The sequence below is a fragment of the Podarcis filfolensis genome, assembly GCF_964270895.1.
Source record: "Podarcis filfolensis genome assembly, chromosome: 7".
Lineage (NCBI taxonomy): Eukaryota > Metazoa > Chordata > Lepidosauria > Squamata > Lacertidae > Podarcis > Podarcis filfolensis.
Genome location: NC_139603.1, coordinates 43,278,852 through 43,306,750, shown reverse-complemented (window position 1 = coordinate 43,306,750; position 27,899 = coordinate 43,278,852). Strand labels below are relative to the sequence as shown.

General features: G+C 39.6%; 1 protein-coding gene across 7 annotated transcripts in view; it reads left to right on the top strand.

Moving 5' to 3' along the window:
* ANKRD12 (ankyrin repeat domain 12) overlaps positions 1-27,899 on the top strand; it is a 48,962-nt gene that overhangs the window by 7,993 nt on the left and 13,070 nt on the right. For 3 of the 7 annotated variants that reach the window (XM_083622451.1, XM_083622449.1, XM_083622452.1), the window contains exons 2-9: positions 8,465-8,559; positions 11,152-11,288; positions 15,863-16,010; positions 18,594-18,662; positions 21,760-21,906; positions 22,573-22,773; positions 23,828-23,970; positions 27,547-27,694. In XM_083622451.1, coding sequence (XP_083478577.1) covers positions 11,202-11,288; positions 15,863-16,010; positions 18,594-18,662; positions 21,760-21,906; positions 22,573-22,773; positions 23,828-23,970; positions 27,547-27,694 — 943 coding nt within the window. In that variant the 5' untranslated portion in view covers positions 8,465-8,559; positions 11,152-11,201. Of the gene's footprint in view, positions 1-8,464; positions 8,560-10,100; positions 10,277-11,151; positions 11,289-15,862; positions 16,011-18,593; positions 18,663-21,759; positions 21,907-22,572; positions 22,774-23,827; positions 23,971-27,546; positions 27,695-27,899 lie in introns of all 7 variants that reach the window. The other 4 variants (XM_083622450.1, XM_083622453.1, XM_083622454.1 and 1 more) reach the window with 4 other exon arrangements.

The window sequence follows — 27,899 nt, the reverse complement described above, 5'->3', positions numbered from 1 at the left end:
TCACGTTACTGTTTTCTGACTCAGTTGACCATAAGGACATCAACTGTCTCAGGCCATAAAGTTGGAAGGGGAGGATTTGTTGATACAATATAGCTGCTGGATGCTCCCTGACTGGTGTTGATCTATGACAGGGCCTTTCGGTTAGTGGGCTCCCATTTACAGACTGTTCTTCTTGATTAGGTGTATCTTTCCCCTTATTATTAATGTTTAGGTGGAATTTGAGGCCATTACTCAGGCATTTGGTGGTTGACAGATTGTTTCTGGCAACTTTGAAATTATTGAAATTATTATGAGGGTATTTTTGTATTGTTTTATTGGTTGTTTCCCATGCCTCCTTTTTCTCCAATGTGAAACATGACAAGTAAAGCAAGTAATGTTTGCTCTTATGCATAGGAAATGTACTGTAACAGGAGAGCTTGGGAGGAATGATTAGGGGAAGGAGCAAAGAAGCACTACTTCATCAAGCTCTGTCCACTGGTGTGGACAGCAAGCAGCAGAATAGTAATGAATATAATGACTTAAAAATGAGGGTGTGCAGGTACTTATGTGCCAATCACACACAGAGAAGAATGCAGCTTGGAAATGCTATTGTTGCTCAAATGCAGCCTGTGGTATGATTGATAACCACTTTGTTTGATTACACTATTTGTGGCCTTGAATGGACAACCAGAAGCTTGCCATGGTTGCCCATTAGTCCATGTTAGTTAATGCAGTGTGCTACGAGTGAAAAATGTTCAGAAAATAGAACTGGTACAGAATATGGTGACTGAATTATTAATCAGGACTTGTCATGTGGAACGTCATAACAATATTGATAAACCTTCACTTTCAAATTTGTTTCATGTTTCTGGATGCAATTCATTATGTTATTTTTGACCCATAAAGCCCTTACCAACATATGCAAGGGTATCTGAAGGAATAAAAGTTGCTCTCTGTTGTATAAATCTGCTCATGCATGGATATGATCATCTGATGTCCTGCTCTGGAGGTCCTTTGAAGTTAGGCTGCTTCTCTGTTCATCAGTTGCTGGCAATCCCAGGGACAGTGGAGTATGGTGAAATTTTTCATAGGGGAACAGTTGGGGCCAGAGGTGCCAGTTTGCGAGGTTGATGAAGTGCACATGACATCAAGACATCCAAACATTTCACATGTGAGCATTGCACTTCTCTAAGCTGGGCAGAAGTCTCTTGCACTTTGGGATGGAGGCCAGGCCTCCCGACAGGATGCTGGAGCCCTCCTGCCTCCTTCCCAAAGCCCAAAATTGTGGGCGGGCTCTTGGACCCATTGGAGCATCGTTCCTCCTCCCCTAAGCCAGGCATAAGCTTCCTGGGCTTTGGGAAGGAGGCGCCAGGAGAACATTTAGGGGATTAGCCTAGACCCCCTAGTCCACTGACTACACACCACTACCCAGAAGGGGAGGGTTCTCTTGTGCTTGGTACCTGCTTTCAGGTTTCCCACAGGCATCTGATTGACCACTGTGAGAACATGCCGGACTAGAGATGGACCCATGGACCTGACCCTCTTATGTTTGTTATGGAGCCCTGATTAGACATAGATTCTGGACACCAGTTGAAAATGTTTCTATTACTAAACTTTTAGCAGTATTTAATTTCAGTCTTCTGGTTTTATTGCTGTTGCTGTTGGTTTTGATTTAATTTTAGATGTCATTTTTAAAATCTGTTAATTGCTTTATTCTGTTTGTAATGTTTAATTTTGTTTGTAAGTTGCCTTAGAAACTAAGTGGAGAAAGGTGACAGATAAAATTCTTAACTTTTCACATTGTACTCTTTAGTATATTAAAATTTAAAAGTATAACTAGTATTAGAGATGGAGCTACAAACTGCTGCATCCTAACTTATTTAAATTAGAGCTTTCACCTTGTTTAAGAAATCTTAGCTAATCATCAGATGTGTTAATCAATTAATACACATAAACTTACATGCAAAAGTTCATTTTCAAGGGAATAGTATAATTTGTTTCTTTTAGATAGCGTGCCTATATATTGCTAAATGCACCACTTTATAAGAAAAGCTTTTTGAGAGTAAAGGGACTATATCTCTGCTAAAATGGTGGCTGCCATCTGCAGTTTTTATACATATTTAACATAGATCAAAATGTGTTGAATAGTTAATCAGGCATATCATTTAGTTGATTAGAAAGATCTTTAACTGATTAAAAGTTTCACTGTACATTTGGAAAACTTTCTATCAGCTGGTGTTTAAAATACTGGGACTCCACTTCATGGATGTAGCTATGGTGTATAACTTGTAGGACTGACAGGGTACAGATCTCAACTATACATGACAAATGTATCAAATTGATGAGGAACTCTGGTCTCCCATAAATTCCTGAAAGTGGTTCTACTACAGGAGTCTTGGGGGTATGCAGTGGGATTCCTCTTTAACCCTTCCCCCTGCAGCCTCCATTCTGCTCCTGAGTGTTCCCCACTCCAGTATAAAAGATTGTTGGGGAAAGAGGGGAGAGGAAGTCCCATTTTCACAAGTGGAAGCCAGTTGTGCAAATTGAACACCACAATTAAATATTACCCTTGAAGTGGATATGTAATACAAACAGACCTCTCTATGTAAAACTAACTCTTACAAAGGGATTTTCAATAGTGCTTAGTATCTTGCCATTTTATGTGGTTTTAAAGAAGAAAATTGAACTGAGTGGTCTTAAATCCATTATAAATTTGCTATCAGTTTGCTACAGCATGGTTCTCTCTCATGTTCCCCTGCTTCGAGGTTGTGATGAGGGCTAGATCAAACACATTGAGTTCATGTGCAAGGTACCTTCAGTGCTGGAAAAAACCATGATTCCCCACCTAGGAAACTTAAATATGTGTATAATATAATAGATACTTTGAAAGGCAATTCTTTCCCAATTTCTGTAAACCAGACTAGATGCCATGGGTATTTATTACCAGTTTCTGGTAACCAGAGGAGAATAGTGCTTGGTTTCTGCTTGCAGACTTCCTAGAGATGTCTGGTTAGGCACTGTAAGAACAGGATGTTAGACTAGAAGGGCCATTGGCCTGATCCAGCAGGCTCTTCTTATGTTCTTCTTATGTGCCTCTTTAGATATTTTTAAGAAATGCATTCATTGTTCAGTCATTCTCTTCCCCCTACCCTGGCCTGATAAAATGATCTTGTACTAAGATAATATTTGTGCCTATATCTGTATGAAAGCCCTTGTTGCTAAGTGATGCAAAATTTTGTATCATCATGTAGTCATCATGGGTTGTCTAGTTCTGAGCCCCAGAGCAGTGTCTGGGAAGGAGTGGCCTGCAAGGATTCAGAAGTTGGTTGTCCCTGTCTTAAACAGGGCAGCAGGTAGAGTATATTGAAGCACCCGTGCTGTTGTTTTTACCCAAGCACCAGAATAGCATTGGAGCACTAAGCCCAAAGTGGCAAGAATGATTGCAATAGCATAGGCAAGGCGCTATAGACATAAACCTCACACTTTTAGGCAAATTAGTGTGTTTCGCTCTTTTTCTTCTGGTTCTTAGAACCATACTGCCACAGACGGTGAATTCTTACCATATGTGCTAAATGATTCTGAACATGGTTTTTGGAAAAGTCTGTAAATCAAAAGTTGGAGAATGGGTAGCAGACTTACAGCAATCATACTGCATTGTGTGTAATCACAATTTTAACAATAGCACCCTTCATTTTTGTCATAATTTCTGTATGAGAAATCCTAAAAAATACTTTATTATTAATTTCATTTTTATACTGCTTTATATTTTTAATTAAAAAATATTGCAGCGGTTTACAACCTATATTAAAACGTCAAATAAAACAATCCAGAATAGAACATTACTGAAGAAAGTCAAGTATGCATTCAAAGCAACATAATTAACAATCGCATGCTAGCAAATTCAGATCACCTACTTTAAATTAATTTGGAACTCTTGTGCAGCAAACTCACTCCCTCAAAATATTGGACTTTTTTATATAAGGAAAATGATGGGATTCAATCGCTGGAATAGCCAGGCCACCCTGGTAATTGTGAATTTTTGTCAAAAGGTGACCAGGTGTGCAGCGTTGACTACATTAAAAAACAAACCACTTATCTATAGACAGGATAAAACATGCCTTTAATCCTTACTAAGTATAATAAGAACTAAGGAATTCCCAGTTACTGCCTGAACTCTTGATCTCTTCAAAATGTGGGTGTATGCTGTTCAACATTGTCCTGCTCATCAAACATGAACTGTTGTTGTTCAGTCGTTTAGTCGTGTCCGACTCTTCATGACCCCATGGACCAGAGCACGCCAGGCATGGCCAGACCCCATGAACCAGAGCACGCCATTTTATTGGTGTCTAATTCAAACATGAATTAGACACCAATAAAATGATCTATGAATGCTTTAATATACTTGTTCTTAGCATCCCAATCAGTATCTCTTACCAGCACATATTAACAGCAATTATAGCAATTTCGGAAGCCTACATTTCAGGCTTTATTTTGTTTCACTTTTCTTGTCCTGCACCATCTGATCTGATGTGCTCATCTGAAAATTAATCATTAGAATAACCATCCAATTCTTCCTCAGCTAAATGTTCACCATTCTCTGGACTTAATACCCAGTTTCAACACTGTTGGAGTTTGAACATGTTTGTGCATGTGAGCCTATTTGCCAAGCAAGCATGTCTGGGCAGTTCAGATGACTTGGTGCAATTGTACACTTGTAGGTAAAGCATGGCTTTGGGTGTTGGCAGACCATTCAGTATATGGTATATGGGTGTATGATTTCAGGTGGCCCAAAGCTTATTTTGGGGTGCACACTCCCAGTTCCTTGTTCATTTCCATGTACATTGAATATTACTAGCCAAGTGTGGCACCCAAATGAAGCATTGGACCAGTGTTTCATACAGGATTCTCTTCCTTGAGGTAAGGGTGTATGTTTTGAGGTTGCTGGAAGCTTAGTTTGGGCACATAAACACACAATTTCTTTTTCATATGTGTGTACATTGGACATAACCACTAAGGGGGCCCTGGGTTAGATTTATATAAGTCGTCGTTGCACACAAAACTACATGATTGCTGCAGCACTACCACCTAGATTCCATCTCTTGGGTGGCATAGCTGTTCGGGGGGACTGGCCAGGTTTTTTGTCCCAGGTGAAGCCTCCAGAGGGGCGCCATTGAGGCTCCCAGGCTGTGTATATGTGTATACAAATGCGTGTGCAGGGGGGGGGGGCAAACTGGGTAAAATAAAGCCTAGTTTCCCCGCTGCATCGTGTATGGTAAGAATTTCAGTCCTGGTTCATGGACTATATAGAAAACTTGGCAAATAACTGCAACTGCAGTTTAATCACTGTCTCTCCTTCCTCCTGTAGATGGCAGCAAGGAATCAGTTTCTTTTGATAGCAGTAACTAAACCTTTCCAATTGTGACCCCTTCAGAATGTCAGTTTCTTTCCTCTAGTATCTCCCTCCCCCAGTCCCTGGGTCTGGTTGGCCCAGCTGTCCAATCATGTAGTGACCGTTCATCTTCCTCTGTTTTGGTGGAGCCATTTTAGTTACCTATATCTCATCACTTTTCCACTTTTGATGTGCTGGGTTGCCCTATGTGGCGCTTGCATTCAGCTGTAATTCTTCTGCAATTGTAAGCAGCATAATGGGCCATTAATTAAATGAGAAATAGTATCCAAAGGTGCTTCAAATCTTCAGTCTTGTCCAGATGAGGCAGAGCCATGGGTGATACCCACTGGGGCAAATTAAGAATCTCAGGACCCAATAAGCTAAAATTTGTTTGGAAATACTTATTTTAAATGCATCAGCAGACCACCAGTGAATACATTTTAGCTCATGAAAGTTATTAGCATGGAAAGTCTAGGGCTTGCTGGACCAAGGTAGCTGCTTAATTTGAGAGTTCCTTATTCTAGTAGCTCAAATTACCCAATATGAAGCATAAAAAGTGATTAAACACAGCTAAAAATAGAAGGAAGCTTTGAAAGATGTCTCAGGGTTCTGACTGCTAAAGAAAAATATGGTTTAAAATGCTTCAAAGCGATACCTCTCGGTGAGGCTTCAGGATGCTCAGCAAATCTGCATGTAAGTGAAACTGACATGGCAGAAGGAAGGAAAGTGACAGCTCATGAAGGCGATAGATTTGAAGCTGAGCTACAGCAAATATTAGATAAGCATACACGGTGTATGAAGAGTGCATTGATAGAGGGTCGGAAATCAGTGATGCAACCCTGGGGAGAAAAGGTAGAATTTATTTCAGCACAAGTGGAGTCAGTGACAGGAAAGAGACAAAGCACTGAATTTGAGCTTTAAGAAGAAAGAGAAAATAAAAGACATGAAAAAAGCAGAAAGAGACTGAGTGGGCCTTACTCCCAGGCAAGGGTGTGTGGGGCTATAGTGTTTTATCTAGGCAGCCAGGGCTCCTCTACATGACAAGATCTTTTTGCCCCAGGTCAGTCAGGACCAATTCTTTTTAAAATTCTCCCATATATACAGAACACCCTGTGTGCCTCTTGCACTGTATCTGTAGTTCCCCCTTGTGTCCAATAATTGGGGTCAAATAAGTATTGTTTACTTTTTAAAATACATGGAAGAAGGTTCTCCTTTGCAAGGTTCTCAGTGCTGCTTTCTTCTTGCCATTGACCAGCAACTGATGACTCATGGACTGGCTCCAGTTTGTGGTAGTCCAGTCTGTGGACTACCACTTTGAGTAGCAATGTTGTGCGTCCTGTCCTGGCTCTTTGTTGTGAAGTATGAGTTATGTTCGATTACAGAACATTCAGCATGTATGGACAGGTGTTCGAAAAGGTGTATTACGGCAATTGTCATTGCACTTAAGCAAATCATACCTGAGTGTTTGATGTGCTAGAATGATGCGGTTATTAATTGCTACATCGCATTAAAGAATGCTATGTGAATTATAGGTATATGCTAGAATGTTAAGTGTAAGATAATACAAGTGCTTTTAGAAAAATTGAACCTGAGAAAGTGTTCTAATTCTCTAGCATGCCTACTTTAAAAAATTGTAGTTTTATCCCAAGCCAAATCTCCCTGTCTCGATAGAGTTCTGACTAGAACCACATCACAGACATAAAGTTTTCAGTTACTGCAAAATTGTAATTGGGTTCACAGAATCATTGCAATTATCTAATCCTGCCTGCTCTCCAGCCTTCACTGTAGGCAGCTTGAAATTATTATTGACTCTCTTCTGCTGAAGCTGCAGTGGTGTGCATCTGTAGAGAGTGAATATTAGAACTCAGGGTTATATCCAGTGATGTTGCTTTGTCCACACAAGGACTTTCATGTGTGCAGCGGACATTCCCCTCCCTCTCCCCACCCGCTAAATCTGTTTTGGGATTTTGCCAATCCAGTCCTTTCTAAATATTTAGAATACAACCTCCATAAACCCCATCTAATATAGCCAAAAGTCAGAGATGGTAGGAGTTGTCCAAACACTTAGAGGATACCAAGCTGGAGTTGCCTGGATTAGTAGATGATACCTGTGGTGATTTGCTAGTCCCTGAGCTCAGTATCAGGCCATAAAATACGACAATACACATTGTGCTATATGATGACCACTGAACATGTTATTTGCATAATTATTTCCCTAAACAAGCTGCTTTTCATAAAGCAATCATAAGTTCATTTTCAATACATGTTTCCTTTAAAGTTAAAATTGAATTATAAAGCACATTATTTTAAGCTTTTTCCTGTTTGTGTCTTGCTGCAGATAAAATAATGGGTTTGTTCTTTCATTGCCATGTGTTGAGTATGTTGGCATCCTGTGCATTAATAATTTGGGCTCATTCTCTATGTACCGTTGATGAGGCGGGTGGGTGCAAGAATGCAGTGAGAATGTTGGTATTGCTGTTATTTCTTGTTTGTACTGCTGTTACTTTGCTTTTTTCTTTTCTGTTGTGAGTTCATAGGATTCCAGCCAAGTTATGCTGATGTAATCCTACTGTAACTGGTATCAAGGACTGTAGCATAATGGAACCAGGCTGCATGATATGCATACTCAGAGATTCTGCGTGGTTTATTGGCTGGTTCACAAATGCATATTCCTCATCTAATTACTGCAGCAAGCAGTGGTGACTATATGTATGAATGAGCCATCACAAATCAAAGAGTATGAATAGAAGTTTCATATTATCTCACATCATTGCTCCACAGTTTTTTTCAATGCTGTATTTTATACATTCATATGCAAGTCATCAGGCATTGAATATGTAACATATGAAAAATGTTAATTGAAAAATAACATGGCACTAACATTATCATTGCTGCTTTCTGAGTAGAACCACACTGAGAGTGTGTGTTAAGCAATATTTTATTTTCAATTACACAGTAATATAGCTAGAAGTATTTAGGAAATAAAGTTAAGATTTATTAAAGCATTTGTTTACCATATTTGTATTTTGAGAAAATGGTTGGCTACAATTCTTAATTATCATATTTACTTTAGTAATTGTAATAATTTCTATTTAGATCTGCTTTGGATATTTCATACTAGCTACAATAAGCTGACCTCAAGTTTGAATAGTACTGGCAGTCTGGAACTAACAACTGTGATTCCACTTTAGGTAATCTCCTTTTGTTTGTTACCTCACTTGTCACAGCTTGGTTTTTTTGTTGAAAATGGAAATCCATGACTTCTTATTGTGAACCTTTTACTTTCTGAAATTAAAAAAGGAATGTTTGTGCAGATTGAAGCAACATTTCAGGATTTGGAGGTACAATCCATCAGATCAGATACAATATTTCATTTCTAATCCCACAATTAAGTAAAAGCCTCTTAGAATTTGGTGCCATTTAAAAAACTAGTGGTAAAAGCTAAGGATGTCTACAGAAGCTTAGTCTCCAAAATTTGCATTTTAATTGAAAGTTCTACAGGTGCTAATTTGGGGCTCAAAAATTGTGGGAGCAAACCTTAAAAGGAGAAATGGAAGGTCACTGCTGGAATGCAACTTGGCAGGGAACCCTTTTAGATCAATTTCAGTGTATATGACAGAATACTCTATAAAACTGTTGCTTGGATGTATGGTCCTAAACTTTGGTTAAACTGATGTATATAGTGCACAGTCTGTTACTGGAGGTTTGTAAACAAAGGGAAAACCCCAAAGTGGATTTCATTACCGTTTCATCCCCCCTTCATATTGTTGTATTTTTCTAACAAAACATTTAGTTTTTCACAATTATGTAATATTTTGTCAACAATAATAGTAATGACAAGAGTAAATATTCTATAGAAGATAGGGTTTGGGGAAGATGAGTTTACAACCATGAGGACAAGACAACTTTTCTTGGCCTATATACAGAATTGTTAACCATGCACTGTGTAGTGGCTGTAGCAAGCCCAATATTTGCTTCATCCAGTAGATTGCAGAAATGCTAGGCTTACTGCATACATAGGCCTTTCTATGTGGTTGTAGTTATCTATGCATTTGGTTCTCCAGAAGCTGTAGCAATCTGGGGATAATGGCTAAGATCCTAACTTGCCTCCTTTGAACTGGGCAGAGTTCGTGGAGCAGGCCTTTCCTGCCTCCTCCTTTGTTCTGCAGCTCCCTGAAAATCTACTTCTGGGTTTTCTGAGACCATACAGAATGGATTGTGATATGGTGTGGAGGCTGTAGAATGGAGAGGTGGTCGAAATGCCCCCTCCCAATTTGAATGGAGGAGCCACTTTAGATTCAAGCCAATGTGAATAGAAATACTTATCTTGATGAAAGTATATATGAGTTTTCTAAATTTGTTGTCAGTCACTGATTTTCTTTCTATCAGTGAATACTTCTTCTTCATGACAGTATCTAATCAAATGAACTGGAACATCACAATTCTAAGTATGCTATGGTATCCTTCTGGAGTGGCTGTCTGAGTTAGGGTTGGGTGGCACCGCTTTGCGGTGGTTCCGGTCCTGCTTGGATGGATGTTTCCAAAGGCTGATGCTTCCAGAGTTCTTCAGCCCTGTGGAGCCCTCAGTGTGGGTTTCCTCAGGCTTTGATTTTATCCCCTATGCTGTTTAACATCTACATGAAATTGCTGACTGGGGTAATCTGGAGTTTTGGAGTACGTTGTCAGCAATATGCTGATGACACACAGCTCTACTTCTCCTTTACATCTGCAGGTGTGGCAGTGGATGTGCTGGACCCTTGTCTTGCCTCGGTAATGGACTGGATGAGAGCCAACAAACTGAAGCTCAATCCAGATAAGACTGAGGCACTGTTAGTGGGCGGTTCTCTAGACCAGATGGATGGGAGGTTGCCTGCTCTTGATGGGGTTACACTCCCTCTGAAGGAGCAGGTACGTAGCTTGGGGGTACTTCTGGATCTTTTGCTGTCGCTTGAGGCTCAGGTGTCCTCAGTGGCATGGAGTGCCTTCCATCAGCTTTGGCTGGTGGCCCAGCTGCACCTTTATCTGGATAGGGATAGCCTAACTACTTTTGTCTATTCTCTGGTAACCTCTAGGTTAGATTACTGCAACACATTATACATAGGACTGCCCCTGAAGACAGTTCAGAAACATCAGCTGGTGCAGAATTCGGCAGCCAAGTTGCTCACCAGCGCAAGATGATTTGAAAATATTACATTGATTCTGTCCTGGCTGCCAATTAGTTTCCGGGCCCAATTCAAAGTACTGGTTTTGACCTGCAAAGCCTTAACAGCTCAATACCTCAAGGACTGCCTCTCCCCATATAAACCAACCCAGACTCTGTGATCATCATGTGAGGCCTTTCTTTGTGTGCCTCCTCCACAAGAGGTCTGGAGGGTGGCAATATGAGAATGGGCCTTTTTTGCATTGTCTCCCCGTTTGTGAAATGCTCTCCACAGGGAGGTTTGCCCAGCGCCTTCATTATACACCTTTAGGCGCCAGGTCAACCAGGCCTTTGGCTGAGTATCATCATATATTCTTTTTAATGTGTTTGTGGGAGGGGGTGGTTGCTGGTTTGTTTGTTTGTTTTGTTCTTGTTTTTATCTTGTATTTTTATGCTGTAAATCGCCCTGAGATCTGTAGATGAACGGCGGTATACAAATTTAATAAATAAATATATTTGTGAAACCCTGAAACTGATGACTCTAGATACACTGAAATGTTATCCAATACTTGTAGATTACTTCAAGTATGCTGATATTTATTTTTTCTTTCTTTCCCCATCTTTCTTGTCTTTTCCCCGGCAGATGCATAATGAGCACTCTGATGCAAGATAAAGTCAGTGAACAACTATAAAATGCCCAGATTTGGGTCAGCAAAGGCAGTTCAGATTCAAAATTCTGACAGCGATAGCACCATGGTGGAGAAACCAACTGGAAGAAAGGTATAAAAAGAAACTTGATTAAGAAGATTACATTGCAGCTAGGCAAATCCATGAAAGCAAAGAACATGTATGAGTCAGAAGAGATAGCATTATGTGCAACTAAACAAAGTTGTAGGAGGTACTTGCTAAAATAACTCTGCCTGTGGTGTAATGAGCTAAAACCCACCATAATCTCCTCTTTCACTGTGTGCCCTGAAACTTTTTCATGCATTCTTTCATAGCTGATGACATTACTTACATTTAAGGTGTTTTAAAGTTGATAAAACACAAACTTGAAGTATCCCTCTGATTTTTAAGAAACATTCACAACATTCATTTTAAAGTATTTGTGAGGTGTTATGTTGTGAACTTTTGATATTTTCTTTTGAGTAGAATTCAGTATGTATCATATTAAGATTGCTATGAAAAGACTGTTGCCTACCTAATAGTATTCCAAAATTAATTCCTTCTTTCAATAGGGCTTAAAGTAGGCCTGTTAGCTGATCTGATCATTTTATCTGACTTAATCCAACCTTTTCCAACCTGGTGACATCCAGGTATTGGAGAACTCCAGCTGTGCTCCATTTCATCTAGCATGGTGAATGGTCAGGTATGATGAGAGTTGTAGTCAGTCACTATCTGGAGGGCACCAAGTTTGGAAAGCCTGGTTTAATCATTGCATTTAATCAATAAATTTTATTTTAAGTTTAAATAAATACGTATATTACCAAAATACCAATATGAGAAGTGTTAAAAAAGCTGAAGGAAGTGCGGTAACTTAGAATTTTAGAATCTATGGCTCAGCTAATTATAGTTGTCATTAAGGTTGCTTCCACACTGGTGGGAAGAGGGAATTGCTGGTGTTTTCTCTCTCAATTTTTTAGAGTCCATACAACTTCATTACCAAATTAATGCATTCTATGTTGTCATCCCATGTTATTTCAAACCTGATTTCTGGTAAACATTTGATAATAATTGGACATTGTGAACATGTGCCATTTAGGTTTTTAGGGCTATTGTGCAATTACTTGAAAGCTTCCCGTTCACAAATTTAGCCTATTTTGTTGCTTCCGGCTTAGATTAGCAGTGGGGATGGGGGTGGGGAACAGATTATTGTCTCGCATCTGTTCCCTGTTCTCTCTCCAGGGAGAATGAAATTAATTGCTTCCTTCAATTATTTGTTCCTCCTCTTATTGCAAAGCGCATTCACAATAAAAAATAATGGGAATTCAAGCACAGCCCACCCATAGTGCAGAGCTTTGTCTTGCCAGGAGTCCATTTATTGGTCCTTAATTGGCACAGCACTGAGTCCAGGCTCTGGTCCTGGGCTTGCAAGGCCTCTCCCAATTCAAATGTTACAGAAAAACAGAGATGGGTATAATCAGTGTCCTGATGGCACCTCATCCAAGTACCCCTAATGACTGCTCCCAACAGATTCATATAGATGTTAAGTAATGGTACCCTGCAGCACCAGGCAGCACAAAATGCTGCTCTCTGAAACCAACCAAAAGCAGTGCCCACAGTTTCCATCCCACAGAGCTAGTTCAGGAGGATACAATGATCAAGGCCATATACTTAGGGATTTTTCATATCCTTAAAAATAAAAAAGATGGCAGCGCCCATTATTGAAAAATGTTTCTCTAGCAAGGGGAAAAAATGTGTTTATACTTTCTAGCAACAACTGCTGAGAAAAATATTTATGCTTTAACACACCAAAGCTGTTGGAAACATGTCAGGAGTGCTGTGAATCTGTGTAGCTGTCTTTTTGTGTCTTTGACTTGTGTTTGAGTAAGCTGGTTTTGATCCCTTTTTTGAGAAAACAGTGATGCCACCTTGTACATTCCACTCCTTTGATAGATATTCTTGAGAATAGGATGGAAATGACCTTGAGAGGTCATCAAATCAACTTGTAAAAATATAGAGCAGCACTATATCAACTGCATATTTGAGTTCTTTTAGCAGTGCCAACCCAGAATGATGGCAATATTAGTTACATCAAGCTTCTTGGGGGATTTTTTTATTTGACACAGGCAACTTGTTGCCTTGCTAAGCCAAAATGTGGGCAGTAGCTAGCCAGGATGGTATAACGGCCCTTTAATTTCCAGTTCACAATCCTAACAGCTAGGGCACAAAATGGTTCCTCCATCATCCATGTACTTTTAAAGTTAGTTTTATATATCCAGAGCTACTACAGTCCATATATCCTTGGGGCTCTGGTCTTTGATTGTAGCATCCTTTACAGCTATAATCTTAGCTGTCTTGTGGAATGAGATCAACAGCAGTCACATAGCATTGCCTAATGATGTTGCAACTCCTGCTGTGACCTCCAGGCCTATGTCTCCAATGAGCTGCAGAGAAATATTGATAATTAACAGTTTAAGTATCAGCTTTGTAATTTGCCTTTAACTGAATGAAATGGATAGTTTCATAATTGGTGGTATTCAAGATATTTAAAAGAAAATAAGTTATGAATTATTACAGTGGATTGTTGTATTGCTCTGAAAATATGGTGGAAATTTAAGATAGAAAGATTGTGGCAAGTAAAATATATTCCATGTATTGCTGCCTGGCTATTAGTGACGATTCATGAAAAAGCAGTTTGTCTAACAGACATAATCATAGCTACATTGAGCGTAACTTAGTGTAATCTGCTTGCCTACATTTGTTCAGTATTATTAGATGAGCAAACAACTTTAGTTTGAAAAATATAACTTAAATTCTGAATGAACAAGCCATGGGAAATGATTGGTTTGTTTGCTCTTTTGAAAATCCATTAAAAATATTAACTGCTCTGTTTAAGATGCTAAGTTGGATTGAAATTTAGAATTGTACTTACTACATATATTTTATGTGAGCATTTTAAAGGATTTTGATTTCATTAATTAATATTGTCTGCTTCATAGCAGTAATTTTCATGACATAAGAAAGCTAAGTTTTTTTTAAAAAAACTTACAGTAAATGCTGTTTCACATCTGCTCTGTTTTCTACCTACTAGTTCCTCAATATTCAGCATAGTAAACATTTTAATAGATGGGGGCTGGCCAACTTTTTTCAACATGGAGAAATCGGATTATCCCCTAGAGCTGGACTCCGTGGATGGGGAAGAAATTGGATGTCATTCACATTTTAATGCTAATCTACCTAATTTGCATTTCTGGAAACAATCTGTGAACCAAAACAATAGCTATGCTTTGATATTCACATAGCTCCAAATTTTATGATACAGTTCTTCAACCAAAAAAGGAGTACAGAAATTGCTTGTTTATATTATGAGAACTGCATACTAAAATGTTGGATTTTCACTTTAAAAAAAATAAATCAAACTGATGTAGAAATGTGGCAAACGGAACATAATAATGGAAAATATGGGAAACCAATGGCAACAGATTTGACTATCCCTAGTAGATCCAGTCCATCCATAATGGATGTGCATCCCCAGGGTAATGAAGATTATATTCTATTACTAAAGGGAACACCTGCCAAATTGGAAGCACTTCTGTGTCTGACAGGTGCTGCACACGAAGTGACATGTGAAGCCTGCCAGGTGGGCAGCAACACCTGGCATGCTGTTAAACAGAACTTAACTCCAGCAAAAAGCGAGGCTTGGGTGCCCCAGAGTTCTGTGATAATGCAGAGACTTCTCAAGCTGTCTCACTTTTCACAGGAGCTCCCTCAGTTGGAAGTGATGCCACTAGCACTGTTAAGCACCATGCCAGGTGCCAACTTTTTAGGTCAGTTATTTCCACCCTGAAACAGAGTGCAGTGGGAAATACAGAAAAAGAGGCAGGGGTGGAGTCAGAAAAGCTAGTGGCAGCCAGATTACGTAACTTAAACCATCCCTGAAATAGATTATTGTGTCAAGTATGTTTGTCTACTGTTTGCCCAATCCACCCTTTATTGAGAAAAGGACTGAGTCTGAGAAAAGAATAAGAGCCAAGCATTTATCCAACCTGCTGTTGTATTTTTTTCAGTGTATATTTAGAAAACTAATGTTGTCTTCTTAGGTAGATACACTTGTAATTTATATTGTTAAGAAAGCAAACTTTATACAGTCAACTGGCTACAATTATAGTTGTAGGAACTAAATCACAAACGTCTATCAAATTGTACTTCTGAGTTCAGTGAAATATTTTTACACATGTGTTGACTGCATTAGCTGTTTTGTTCCTAGTGTTTTTCTGTGACATAACAAGGCATTTAGCTTTCAGCTTCACTAGTCTTTATTCTGTCTCAGTTTTTCACAATAACAGTTTTACTCTTCTTTTTAAACTTTATTTTGTTTTTTGTTTATACTATTTATTTATTTTTAACATGCTTTATTTTCTTTATTACTTATGACAGAAAGCATAAGATGATGCAAGATTCTTTAGCATTCCATTACTATTCTGTTCTGTATTTGCTGTAGTAAATCTGTAGTAAAGTCTAATAATCCTAGATTGTTGTAATCTGAGGAACAGATTAGAGATTTCTACCTCATAAGATATTCTTCTATTGGTTATCTGGTTTTTCATAGAATGTGTTTATTTTTATTTTTTTAAAAATACGCTGTTAATAGTTTTATGTAAACATTGTACTTGTAACTCTGTTTATATCAGAGCAAGGACAAGATTGCCTCCTACACCAAAACTGCCAAAGTGGATAGGAGTGATGTGGGAAAGGAGATGAAAGAAAAGTCTTCAATGAAACGTAAACTTCAGTTTAATGTTAGTCCATCCAGAAATGAAGATCGAAATTCAGACACAGGTAGTGCCAGTTTTATTTTTTCCTCTTGAAAAAGTTTGCTATAATAAACCTTCACAAAAGATTAAAAAGTAATAGTAAAGTGCTTGCTTATATCCCACTCGTCAATCATTAATCTAGCTGCACAGTTTTTCTTACCTTTTTTCCTAGTGCACCTATTAAATGAGCAGTCTGCCCGTTAATATATGTTGATGTTCCTGGAAAAACCAGGCCTGGCCTGATTATTCAAATCTTACTGCTTTCGGCTTCCCTTACCATAATGTGTTCTACTTGGGATGGTGCATAAGACAGTTTAGAAGCTTCAGTTCATTCAGAATAGATAAGAACATAAAATGAGTCCTGCTGAATCAGACGAAAGGCCCATCTAGTCCAGCATTTTGTTCTCTCAGTGGCCAATCAGATGTCTGTGAAAATCGCACAAGCAGGGCCAGAGTGCAACAGCACTCTTCCCCATTTGTGCTTCCCAGAAACATACTCAAAGGCGTACTGTGGAAATAGAATGTAGCTATCATGGCACATAGCCATTGATAGCTTCTTTCTTCTATTAATTTAACTACAGTAATCCTTTTTTTTAAGTCATCCAACATTGGTGGCCATCACTGCATCTTATGGGAATGAATTCCATAATTTAATCATACATTGTGTGAAGAAGAGTGTTTTTTGTGTGTGTTGTGAATCTTTTGACATTCAGCCTCACTGGATGGCCCCAGATTCTAGTATTATGAGAGAGGGTGGAAAACGGTTTCCTATCAACTTTCTCCACACCATGCATAATATTATTCATCTCTATTATGCCCCCCTTACTCCCCTTTTGGCTTGCCCTTTTGTAAACCTTTTGCACCTCTACAATATCCATTTTGATGTGAGGTGACCAGAACTGTCTCCTTAACCATCTTAACCAAACCTGAATCTTCCCAAAGAAACTGATATCAGCTTGCTCTTGGAATGAGATCTACAAAATGTTTGGGACTTCCCCGTTTTAGTTATAGCAATGTATTTCACTAATGATTTTAGACATTAATACAGATAACTTAATGCTCTGTTAGCGGGTATAAACTTTATCATAGAATGGTAGAGTTGGATGAGACCCAAGAGTCATCTATTCCAACCCCCTACAATGCAGGAATCTCAGATACAGCATCCATGACAGATGGCCATCCAACCTCTGCTTAAAAACCTCCAATGGAGAGTCCACCACATTTTGAGGGAGTCCATTCCACTGTTGAACGGCTCTTACTGTCAGAAAGTTCTTCCTAATGTTTAAACCTGGTGTTTATTAGATTTGGTTCTTTTATACTTCCAAAAGTAGTAATTAAGTCTTAGGTTGGCATGATTTGCTATTTGTTAAACACATGCTTTTGAAGTGCCTTATGAATTGTTGGAAGCTTTGGATTGTGTCCAGTGTAGGACCGCATGAATGCTCTGTCAATGCAAGGATTTCTGCATGTGCAACAGAACTCCCACCCTTCCCCTGTGTGCCCTCTAAACCTGTTCTAAGGGTTTTCTCAATATCTGGAGCAGATTTGGGAAGAGTGAGGGAGGAGAGAGGGGGAGGTCTCATTACAGAAATGGAAACCTTTGAACTGACAGGATAATGCCCTCTGTTTGCATTGCAATGCCAGCAGAGCTTTATACCACAGCCAATTAAAGTTTTCTACCTCATAAGATATGCCCTGGAATATTTTGGAGAACCGTTGCTCTTCCTCAACATGCTGCTTTCAATCTAGATTGATTTCTTGATAAAATTTTTGGAAAACCCTCTCCTTGATTACCTTATCCACACCTTTTCCTCCCTAAACATGCCCCATATAAATGAAAAAAAGGAAGTGGCTGTTGTGATATTTGTATGTGCCCAGCCACAATGTGTAGATGTAGAAACACTTCCAGTTGCCAGAACTGTCTACATTTGTTTTCATCTGTTTTATTATTTATACACTAGCGGCAGGGTAATGCAGAATCAATTCACAATGAGCTTTTATTTTCTGAATGAAACCAGTTTCTCAAGAAGCACTTTTCAGGGGCCAAAAATATGCAATAGATCTAGATTCTGTATGGACTACACAGAAAAAAACAAATACTCAGTCTCCATTGCTTTTAGAATAAAATGTTGTGCATACACAGCCTGAGGTCTACCTCCTCTGAGACCTGGGATGGGCAAACTTTAATAGTTCCATCCATCTCTGAATTAAATTCCACAATAACAAAAAATATTCTGTTGAAACATGCTGTAAAGCATATGCTCTGGAATTCTTAAAATGTTGTGAATCTCAGACTCCTCTTACATAGTTGTTTCATTTTGATGTTTGTCCATCATGTACTGAAGAACTTCTATGGTGAAGTACAGTATGTTCTCTACAAGTGTTCTGCAATAATTCCCTGTAAAATCACAATTTGTTACTGCTTTAGACTGTTTAGGAATGGTGTGAATTCTTAATTTTCTAGGCATTTATTTAACAGCACTGTAAAGCTAGCATAAGGATTCTGTAGGAATAACAAAAAAGTGGCATGTTCATATATCTATATTGTATGCCACACTTCCTTGCTCTCCTCCACCCCCTTTTCTCCCATGTCTTCTTCACTCTGTAGATTCAGATCCAGGACATACAAATGAAAACTGGGGGGAGAGATTAATATCTACTTACAGGACATATTCAGGTAAATGCATTATCAGGTATACTTAAAATAGCTGCACTTTTCCCTATTCTCATATTTACAGTAGTTTTCATTAGTTGTTTTTTGTGCCTATAAATCTCCTTGCAAATACTTTATGTGTTAATATAGGCTTAACTTGTGTTACTTTTCAGTGGAGAATCCAAAATGACCATCAAACTTAAGCATGTACAGGAATATTATTTCCTGTTAATAAAATCCCTTCACATCTGTGTTGGAAGATGGCAGCTACCATGTGGTAACCACAGTAACTTCTTCAGGAAGAAAATGTTTTATGCTGAATAATTATAATATTAAAAGACAAATGGAAAAAGTAATGCACAACAAGTAAATGTATATGTGTGTGTGTGTGTGTGTGTGTGTGTGTGTGAATGTGTGTGTGTGAATGTGAATGAATGATATCCAGCCAAGTCATATCCAGAGTAGACCCTTAAGTAAATTGATTTTATTATGCCTACTCTAAGTATGACTTAGTTGATTGTCACCCTAAGATAATTTTCAAAATATTTGCAATTATTGTATTAGATATATTTTTAGTTGTTATAACAGATGATATAGGTATTTAGAATCCATTGTAAACTGAAAGTTAAATCTTATGTGGCAAATGTTTTTCCTATAAAACAATCAACAAATCATGCCAAACAAGTATGAACATTTCCTTTTTCTAAAATTACAAAATCAGTGCATACAAGGCATTCAGTAATTTTAAACATGGAAAATCCATTTTTTTCTCCACAGTGAATCTCAAATTAGTACACTTTACATATAAAAGTAGAGGCTTATAAGGGTATGATGTGGATACTCATTTTGGTTTCTTAATAAAGAAGGATAAGTGAAGACAGTAGCTTAGGTGGTACTTGAATGGGGTTGCCCTGCTCACCTGACCTCCCTCCAGCTGCTGCTATTGTTGCTGTATACTGGCAGCGGAAGATGCAAAGTGGAAGGAAGTTCAGTGTGCTGGCAGAGGCAATCCAGCATTTCTGCAGGCATGTTTGCACCTCACCTTTGACTAGTCCCTTCACTCCATCCCAGTAAACAGTGATGCAGCTGGCGGAGGTCAGGTAAGCAACACAGCCCCAATGTGCCATCTGCTACTGAGTAAAAAACAAAATGAGAGGTTGAGAAAATTAATGCTAAGATAGTTAACAATTTTAATTAACTTGCAGTATAATCTCTTTAGAAAAAATACAATTACCTGTATAGTCTGAGACACATTCTAGCCTATTTCCTATTACATTATACAGGGTTTCAGCAATAGTTTTTATTACATGTGTGACCTATAGCTGCAGCTGTTACTGTAGACACATCAATTTGCGGGGGGGGGGGGGGCACTGACCTCCGAGTGAAAATGTTTAGAAAGGAGAATGCTGTGGTCAGAGCCTAAATTTCTCAAATATATGGGGCATTAAAAAAATTTAAACTTTTTTTAGTGTTTCTTTAAATATAATCAAATAAACCTCTGTCATTCTAACAAATCTTACCTCAGAAGTAAAAATAAAGTAGGGGTTCCATTTTTTGATCATTGAATTCTAAACTCTATTTATATATCAAGACACCCCCACAGTAAGAGTACAGGGGTGTCTGCTGGTATGAGGTTTTTTTATCTGAATATCCTATGGCCCAATCCACGTGTCTCTGCTAGTACAGTACACAGAGGAAACAAACCCATGATCCCTTTCTTAAACCCCAATTGTTAATCCAGTAAAAAAACTTTGCTACAGATTATAGTTTGGAAGTGAAACAAACCATGGTCCCTGGTTCACATATGATACCAAGCCAAGGATTGTGGTTTGTTTTCCCTATGTGTTAGCAGAGAGAAGATATAGTTTACTGTGGCTGTGAATTGAGGTTACTGTAAGTATATGCTTATTCAGTATTAGGAACATAAAGGTGAGTTTTAGACTGCATGTGTTTTCTAAAGTATTCTGTTTAATTTTAGGTTTATATCACTTCCTTTAAGGAGCTTAGGGTTAAACTATATGTAACAATGGCTGACTCGACACAAGTAATGTAAAATACTTATAAAGTGCTATTTTATTGCATGGGGAATGGAGGAGATAGCCCTTTACTGCTGTCTTTTCTGAAAACAATTCTCCCCAGCTGTTTCTTTCCTGATCAAGTTACTTCTAGTTTTGGAGGCTTACCTGAAGAAAAAACTAGGGGGGAACGATTTTAAGAAAGAAGCACATACTTGAAAGCAGTTCTGCAACTTCCATGCACCATGTGCACTTTAGATTGCCTTATCCCAACTATGCTTGCCTTTAGATAAGATTGCCTTACCCGTGGACAAACGCCGCCTGAAAGCAAGATGGGCGCGGCATCCCCATAGTCGCCTTTGACTGGACTTTACCATCCAGGGGACCTTCCCCCCTTTATTTTACCTATCCCAACTTGTACGAGTTGGGTGTTGACTTAAGTCTGACATAGAGGTCATGCCAAAATCATATCTAGTTTGTTTGTTAGAGTGGCCTCACAACAGTTCTGTGAAGTATTGGCTCAGTTCTCATGTAACACTAAGCGAAACACAGTGTGTAGATACTCATAGTAAAAGTCATGGCTCCCTCCTCTCCCAGTCCTACTGCTGACATGCTATCTGAAGCTAAACAAAGGCTTGGCTTAGTATCATGTCCAAACTTAGTGTTGTGGTTTATCCTACTCTAGACAAGTCACAAATTGTAGCCAAGATTTGTTCAATGTGTGCTGTTAGCTGTGATATTTTTTTCCCTACCGTGAGTACCTATACACCTACATGATCACATTTAGCCAGTTTGGCTTAGCATTAACATGCATATTGGGTCATTGGCTTGTCCAGTGCCACACAGAGAACTTAATTGCTCAACCCAACTCCTCCACAAAGCCAACCTTACCCACTACCTCACACTGACTCAACTTAGGTAACCTAAATATTTTCAAGAGAAGATTTGCTAATATATTCTTTCCATTTGCAGAGGAAAGCAATTTAGTAACTTCAGAGGGAGTGTGTAAAATGATATACTTCTCCAGTCTGTATATCTGTGCTTTCTCTTGAATGTGCTATAATTGGCAGTATTTTGTTCTTACTGAGATCTACTGATATTTCCAGAGAAAGAAGTCCCAGAGAAGAAGAAAATGAAAAAGGAAACTGGAAATAAGAAAGCAGCACCTGTTAGTATTCTGTTTGGTTACCCACTATCAGAACGCAAGCAGATGGCCCTTCTTATGCAGATGACTGCCAGAGACAACAGTCCAGGTACTACCAAGCAGTCACTTCCTCTGTGTGTATAGATACAGATGCAGGGGCCCTGTATCAGGACCATGGGGAAAGGGGGTCTAACATTTTCCTCCTCTGCCACAGGCTCTGTGAAAACTCCACCTCCAAGTTGCCATTGGCCCCAGGGGGGAAACCAATAAGAGCTTTTCTCCCAGGACTTAATAGCAGCTTGGTGTGGTAGGAGGAGTTTATTGGCTCAGTGGCATAGGGGAAAGTAGACATACATTACATAATTCCCTGGATACAGTATACATGTATAGCCCGATTGACATGGCTTCAGGTCCTGTTACGGCTGCAAGATAATAAGGAGATGGTGGGAACGACCCTTTTGTGATGCAAGTGTTGTATCAAAGACCAAAACCTCCAGGTTTCATGAAGTTATTGCAACATATCATGGCCCAGGGAACCACCTAGTCCAGAGTTTTTGCTAGCTGTCTTTTGGAGCTGATGCTGGGATCCAGTTAGTCCTTTCTTCAATGGATTTTCCCTCACCATTTGAATAGATTATTAACAGATGATATGACACACACAGCCTGCCACCCACAAGAAAAAAAATGAGATTGTAAGAGGACTTCAGTCAAGCAAATTTTATTCACTATGGCAGAAATTTTTAAAGTATTTTTTGTCTTGAATTTTAATTTGTAGATCCCAGTCTAAATCATCCTCTGCAGACAACACCAACACAAAAGAAAACACCAAGCTCTTCATCACGACAAAAAGACAAAGTTAACAAAAGAAATGAACGAGGGGAAACCCCCTTACATACTGCAGCCATTAGAGGCGACATTAAACAAGTTAAAGAGTTAATCAGTCAAGGTGCAAATGTGAATGTAAAAGATTTTGCAGGTAAGTTTGACGAGTAATCAGTTTATATAAGACTCTCTGGTCTCTCTTACAATTAGGATATATGAAATAATGACTCTTGAATAACTTGCTGTTTGTTATTGGTCTATAGAACAAACAGCCTGTACTGAGGAGTTGAAGGTTTTGGCATTACTGTTTTATGTTCAGTGACAGGCACATGCTTCTTTACATGGTAATCGGTGTGGCATGCAAATTTTAATATTCCCTTTGAAGAGCAGCATGTATAATTTCAAAGTGTGAAATGTTTACTCTAGTGTGAGATTTGAGGATTTTTTTCTATAGCTTCTGGACACCTTCTTTACAAATTTGCTTGTGAGTTTTCCTGATTCATGATGGTAAACTATATTATTTTTTTAGTGTGCCGGTACTTCAGAAGATAGGTTTGTCAATGTCAGTTTGCCACAATAGCTAAAAATGGCACTTCTACTTTCAAAGGAAGTGGCTAAGTTAACATGTAATAAGACAGACTTTCTGGCTTATTATGGTTTACTGTAAATGAGCAGTGTGTTAGCAGACAATTCCCGATCGCTCAGCTTTGCTTTTACCCTGGTGCAAGCAGGATAACTGAACCTGGAATCCTTGGCTTCCCCTTATGTCCAAACAAGGAATTGTGGTTTGTTGCACCTTCACAAAAAAGATCAGCAAACGAATAACAAGGCACAACTGAAGATTGGCTTCTTAGAAGGTGACAAAGCCAAATCCCTGATTGGGATTTCAAGGGAAACCAAGACTTTCCTAGTTTATTCTGCTCACTTGAGGAGAAGAAAAAAGCCAGTGACTGGGCAGTGACTGGAGCTAGTACATGTCAACTCCAATATTTCACAAAACTGAAAACATTGCTGTTTGAATTTTAATTAACCTAACAAACCACATAGCAAAACACTACATTTTAAATGGTTGTACCTGCAGGAATAAAAGAATGATTTCCTATTAAAATTTTAAAAGTGTGTATCAGTCTTTGCAAAACAAATCAAACTGCATTATCTTTGAATTATACACACATACATCCTTCATATTTGGACTTCTTTTGTAATAGGTTGGACACCTCTCCATGAAGCTTGCAATGCTGGCTATTATGATGTTGCTAAGGTCTTAATAGCAGCAGGGGCAGATGTGAATACTCAAGGACTAGATGATGATACGCCACTTCATGATTCTGCAAGTAGCGGACATAGAAAAGTATGTACCATTCATGCAGTAAATAAGCAATCCCCATATAGATACAGTGGTCCAAACTAACTAAACAAAATCTATAGAGGATTTCTAGACACTAACTTGGGGGACTTCCAGCACACCAGTGGAACTGCCACTGCATCCTATACTGGTTCAGCCTAGGAGCAAAAGGAAAAAGGGAGACCTCAAAACATTCAAAAACAGCAGGGAAAACACGTAGTGCCCCAGTGACCCTAGAAAGACCCTCAAACAAGTTATGCTGGCAACAACACCAGTATGCCAGAAATGTGCTGAGGGAGCCAGTGAACTCACAATAATGTGGGCACACCCTGAGCACATATATTTGCATCACAGCACAATGCGTACAGCACCAGACAGAAATCAGACACATCATGGTGCATTTGTCTCTTCGCTGCCCCCAAATATAGCACCAGTTTATAGATTACAGTAGCACCAGTGCTACAGGGGGAGTCCTAACTGGCTGAAATGGGTTGTGTTCAAGGGAAGGAGAGTAGAGCATCTGTTTTGCATGCAGAATGTCCCAGGTTCAGTGTCCAGCGTCTCCAGATGGAACCGGGAATGCTCCCTGTCTGAAGCCTTTGATAGTCACTGCCAGGCTAGTGTAGATAATACTCATCCTGACCATAAGAAAGGTAGGGAACACCCAATCCATTTGGGAAGAGTGCTGCATGGACCCAGAGCCTGGCTCCTGCATGGGTGAGCCAACCAGCTCACCACACCCCCTGCAACTCATATGATCAATCTACCCTCTTCCTCATTTAGCATCCCAGCAGCCCTCATTACCCCGCTCTCCATTTCTCCAACTGAGTGCTTCATTCATCCTGGTGTCAGCAGTTATCCCTGTGCCTGACAAACAAGGGAACCTGAGTGAGCAGAGAGAAAGGGGGCCTCTGCTTGACAGCAACTGCTTGACAACATGGTAGCAGTTGAAGTGTTTCCTGTGGCATTAACTTTTTGTTAGGAGCACCTGTAGCATCACTGTCTATCATGAAGCTTGCCCAGGTGCAGAAGCCTGCCTGGAACTGGTAGATTATCAACCCCTGTAGAGGAATAGCAGGGAGCATTCTTAGGTGGTGGGCCTCCTTCATGGTTTCCATAGAACAGAGTGTGGGGTGGATCCTGTACCTGTAGAGGAGCAAGCAGCAGAAAATTGGGGAGTGGGGACATAGAGGCAGTGGGTAGCTGCTGGAAAGCATAGACCCTGAACCTGGTTGCATAATAGGTGTTTGTAAGTGACAGAGAAGAGTAAATGATGCCACTTGAGTGTTCTGCCAGCATAAATGCCTCAGCAGGAGTGGGGGAGACTGCATATACTTGCCCTTTGGAGGGTTTCACTAGAACTCTGTTTGGAAGGGATGGTACGCTTATGAATGTTTGGCCAGTAATGGCAATGTTTGGGGCAGAGTGCCTGGCCTTCATCAACAGAGAGCTCATCTGTAGTGTGGTGGTTAAGAGCAGTGGACTCATAATCTGGTGAACCAGGTTCGATTCCCTGCTCCTCCACATGCAGCTGCTGGGTGACCTTGGGCTAGTCACACTTCTTTGAAGTCTCTCTGCCTCACTCACCTCACAGAGTGTTTGTTGTGGGGGAGGAAGGGAAAGGAGATTGTTAGCTGCTTTGAGACTCCTTACGGTAGTGATGAAGCAGGATATCAAATCCAAACTCTTCTTCATCGTCATCTGCATGTGGGAGGGACGAGTGCTTTCTCTGTGTGTGGAAGACACTGCTTCCTGCTGTTGAGGAGGGAGGTGTAAGAGGTACTAAAGCAAAACAATTCAGACAAGAAATGCTATTCACATATAACAAAGTGGGAGGAAGACATGGGTGACAGTTATAATAGTTACACTTCATAGCATGGCTGCCACCTTCTCTTGCATTTCTGGATGGCCTGCTTTGTCCTGGCAGACCCAGTTGTTGGAGTAGAGTATTGGGTGTTTTGTATCTGGAATCTGAAGCACTTGTAATGTGCAGTGTGCATAGTTTGCATAGTGGTAACACATCTCTAAAGTTCATATTGGTGTTCTGGAGACAAGCAGTTTGGTATGATGTTCTCTCTTTCTTCCAGTAGTGGTGATCTATGGCATAGTGGGTTATGCTGCCCTCTTGTGCCCCAAACCAAGAAACACAGGCTGTTGACAGTTACTCTTCTCCTCCTCTTGACCAGCCAATCTCCTGTCTATGCTATGATGCTCTGCTTTCATATCTGGAGGCAGTAATACTTCTGAATACCAGTTGCTGGGAACCACAGAAGGGGAGAGTTCTCTTGTGCTCAGATCCTGCATGAGGGTTTCCCACAGGCAGCTGGCCAGCCACTGTGAGAACAGGATGCTAGACTAGATGGGCCAGTGGCCTAATCCAGCAGGATCTACTTACATTTTATATAGAGAGACTTAAAGAAGACTTATGTGTGAGCTCTGAGATACTGCCCCATATCATGCACTCTGTTTCAGTTGTAGCCACTCTCTGTGGGTGTTATATATTGGCAGTGGTGTACAGTTATTGGGTTCTGAAGTACAATGTTCTGCCATGGTGAGATTGGCAGGGGCAGTCATTGATAAAAGGGTGGCTTAAACAACACACACAACTCCTCAGTGAGACAGCAATTTTTTGCACCAGGTCTAGGGCTGGTATAAAGTTCCAGTATCAACATGAACATGGCAGCAGTCTGGAGGACTACAGAACAATGTGTAAATATGCCCAAGTTATTTAGCCTGCGATTTTTTACCAGCCTGTGACGACAGTTGTAGTCTGCATTTCCATGCTGGTCACAAGAGATGGGAAAATTCCCATCTCTATGGCCATCATGAAAATTCAGGATACCAGCTTCTCAGCAGGCCAGTTTTTATTTTTTAAGTATCTAACAAAGAAGAGATATTGCTGAGGGATGGGTTTCCCTGCACTGAAAAGCAGAAACAAAGCAGACTGGCAGAGGAAGAATGTTGAAATCCATCCCTTCTCCACCAGACCATTAACTCTTCTCCATAGAATTCCTGGTGACCTATGGCTCCAAGCAGATAGTTAGGTACAGGGATGGTAAGGAACATGGTGTAAATGTCCTCTACCCTTGATCCACCTCTGTCCTGTTCATGACTCCATCCTGTTCTGGCCATTCCATCAGCATATCTTTGTTGGCAGAGCTGTTCATTCAGCATATTTGGGTATTCTGCCAGCAGCACTGGCATACCAGTGACATATCTTGATTTCTGCCAAATACTATAGCCTCTCAGTCAACAGAACTTAAGGAAAAGATTGCTTTGTAAAATATGTTACAAGAGTTTAATCTCCTGTGTTGCTTAATTTTTTTATCTTTGGCACCAATCCACAGATTTAGAGCAGTCAAAATAAATCAATGTACTGTTCTGGAGTGTGTTATGTGTGGATTTCAGCACTGCTGTCCTACCCTGATTTACTTACTGGTATATAATGTCATCCATGTATATAGCATTTTACAGAGTGAGATGCTTTAAAAAAACAGGTGTCTGTTTACAATCTAATCACCTCCCAAGGCCTGTTTTTAATGTTAATTAATGTCTAATAAACTTAAATACCTAATGTTTCAGATTGTGAAATTGCTGCTCCGACATGGCGGAAATCCATTTCAGGCCAATAAACAAGGAGAAAGGCCTGTTGATGTAGCAGATACAGAAGAACTAGGGCGGTTACTGAAAAGAGAAGTTCCTATTTCTGATGATGACGATGGTTGTTCAGGTCAGAAAAAACCCTTTTAATTGTACTTTTATAGTTATACATAAGTGTGTATAGATAATACACAGACTTTCATATTGGTGTGCATATACAGAAAACAGGATCCTTGCAGATAAGTACAGTTATACCTCTCAGTGACCTCCCACTGAGTTTTACGGGACAAAGTAATTTGCAGAGACATGGTTCTGTGAAATTATCTCCTACAACT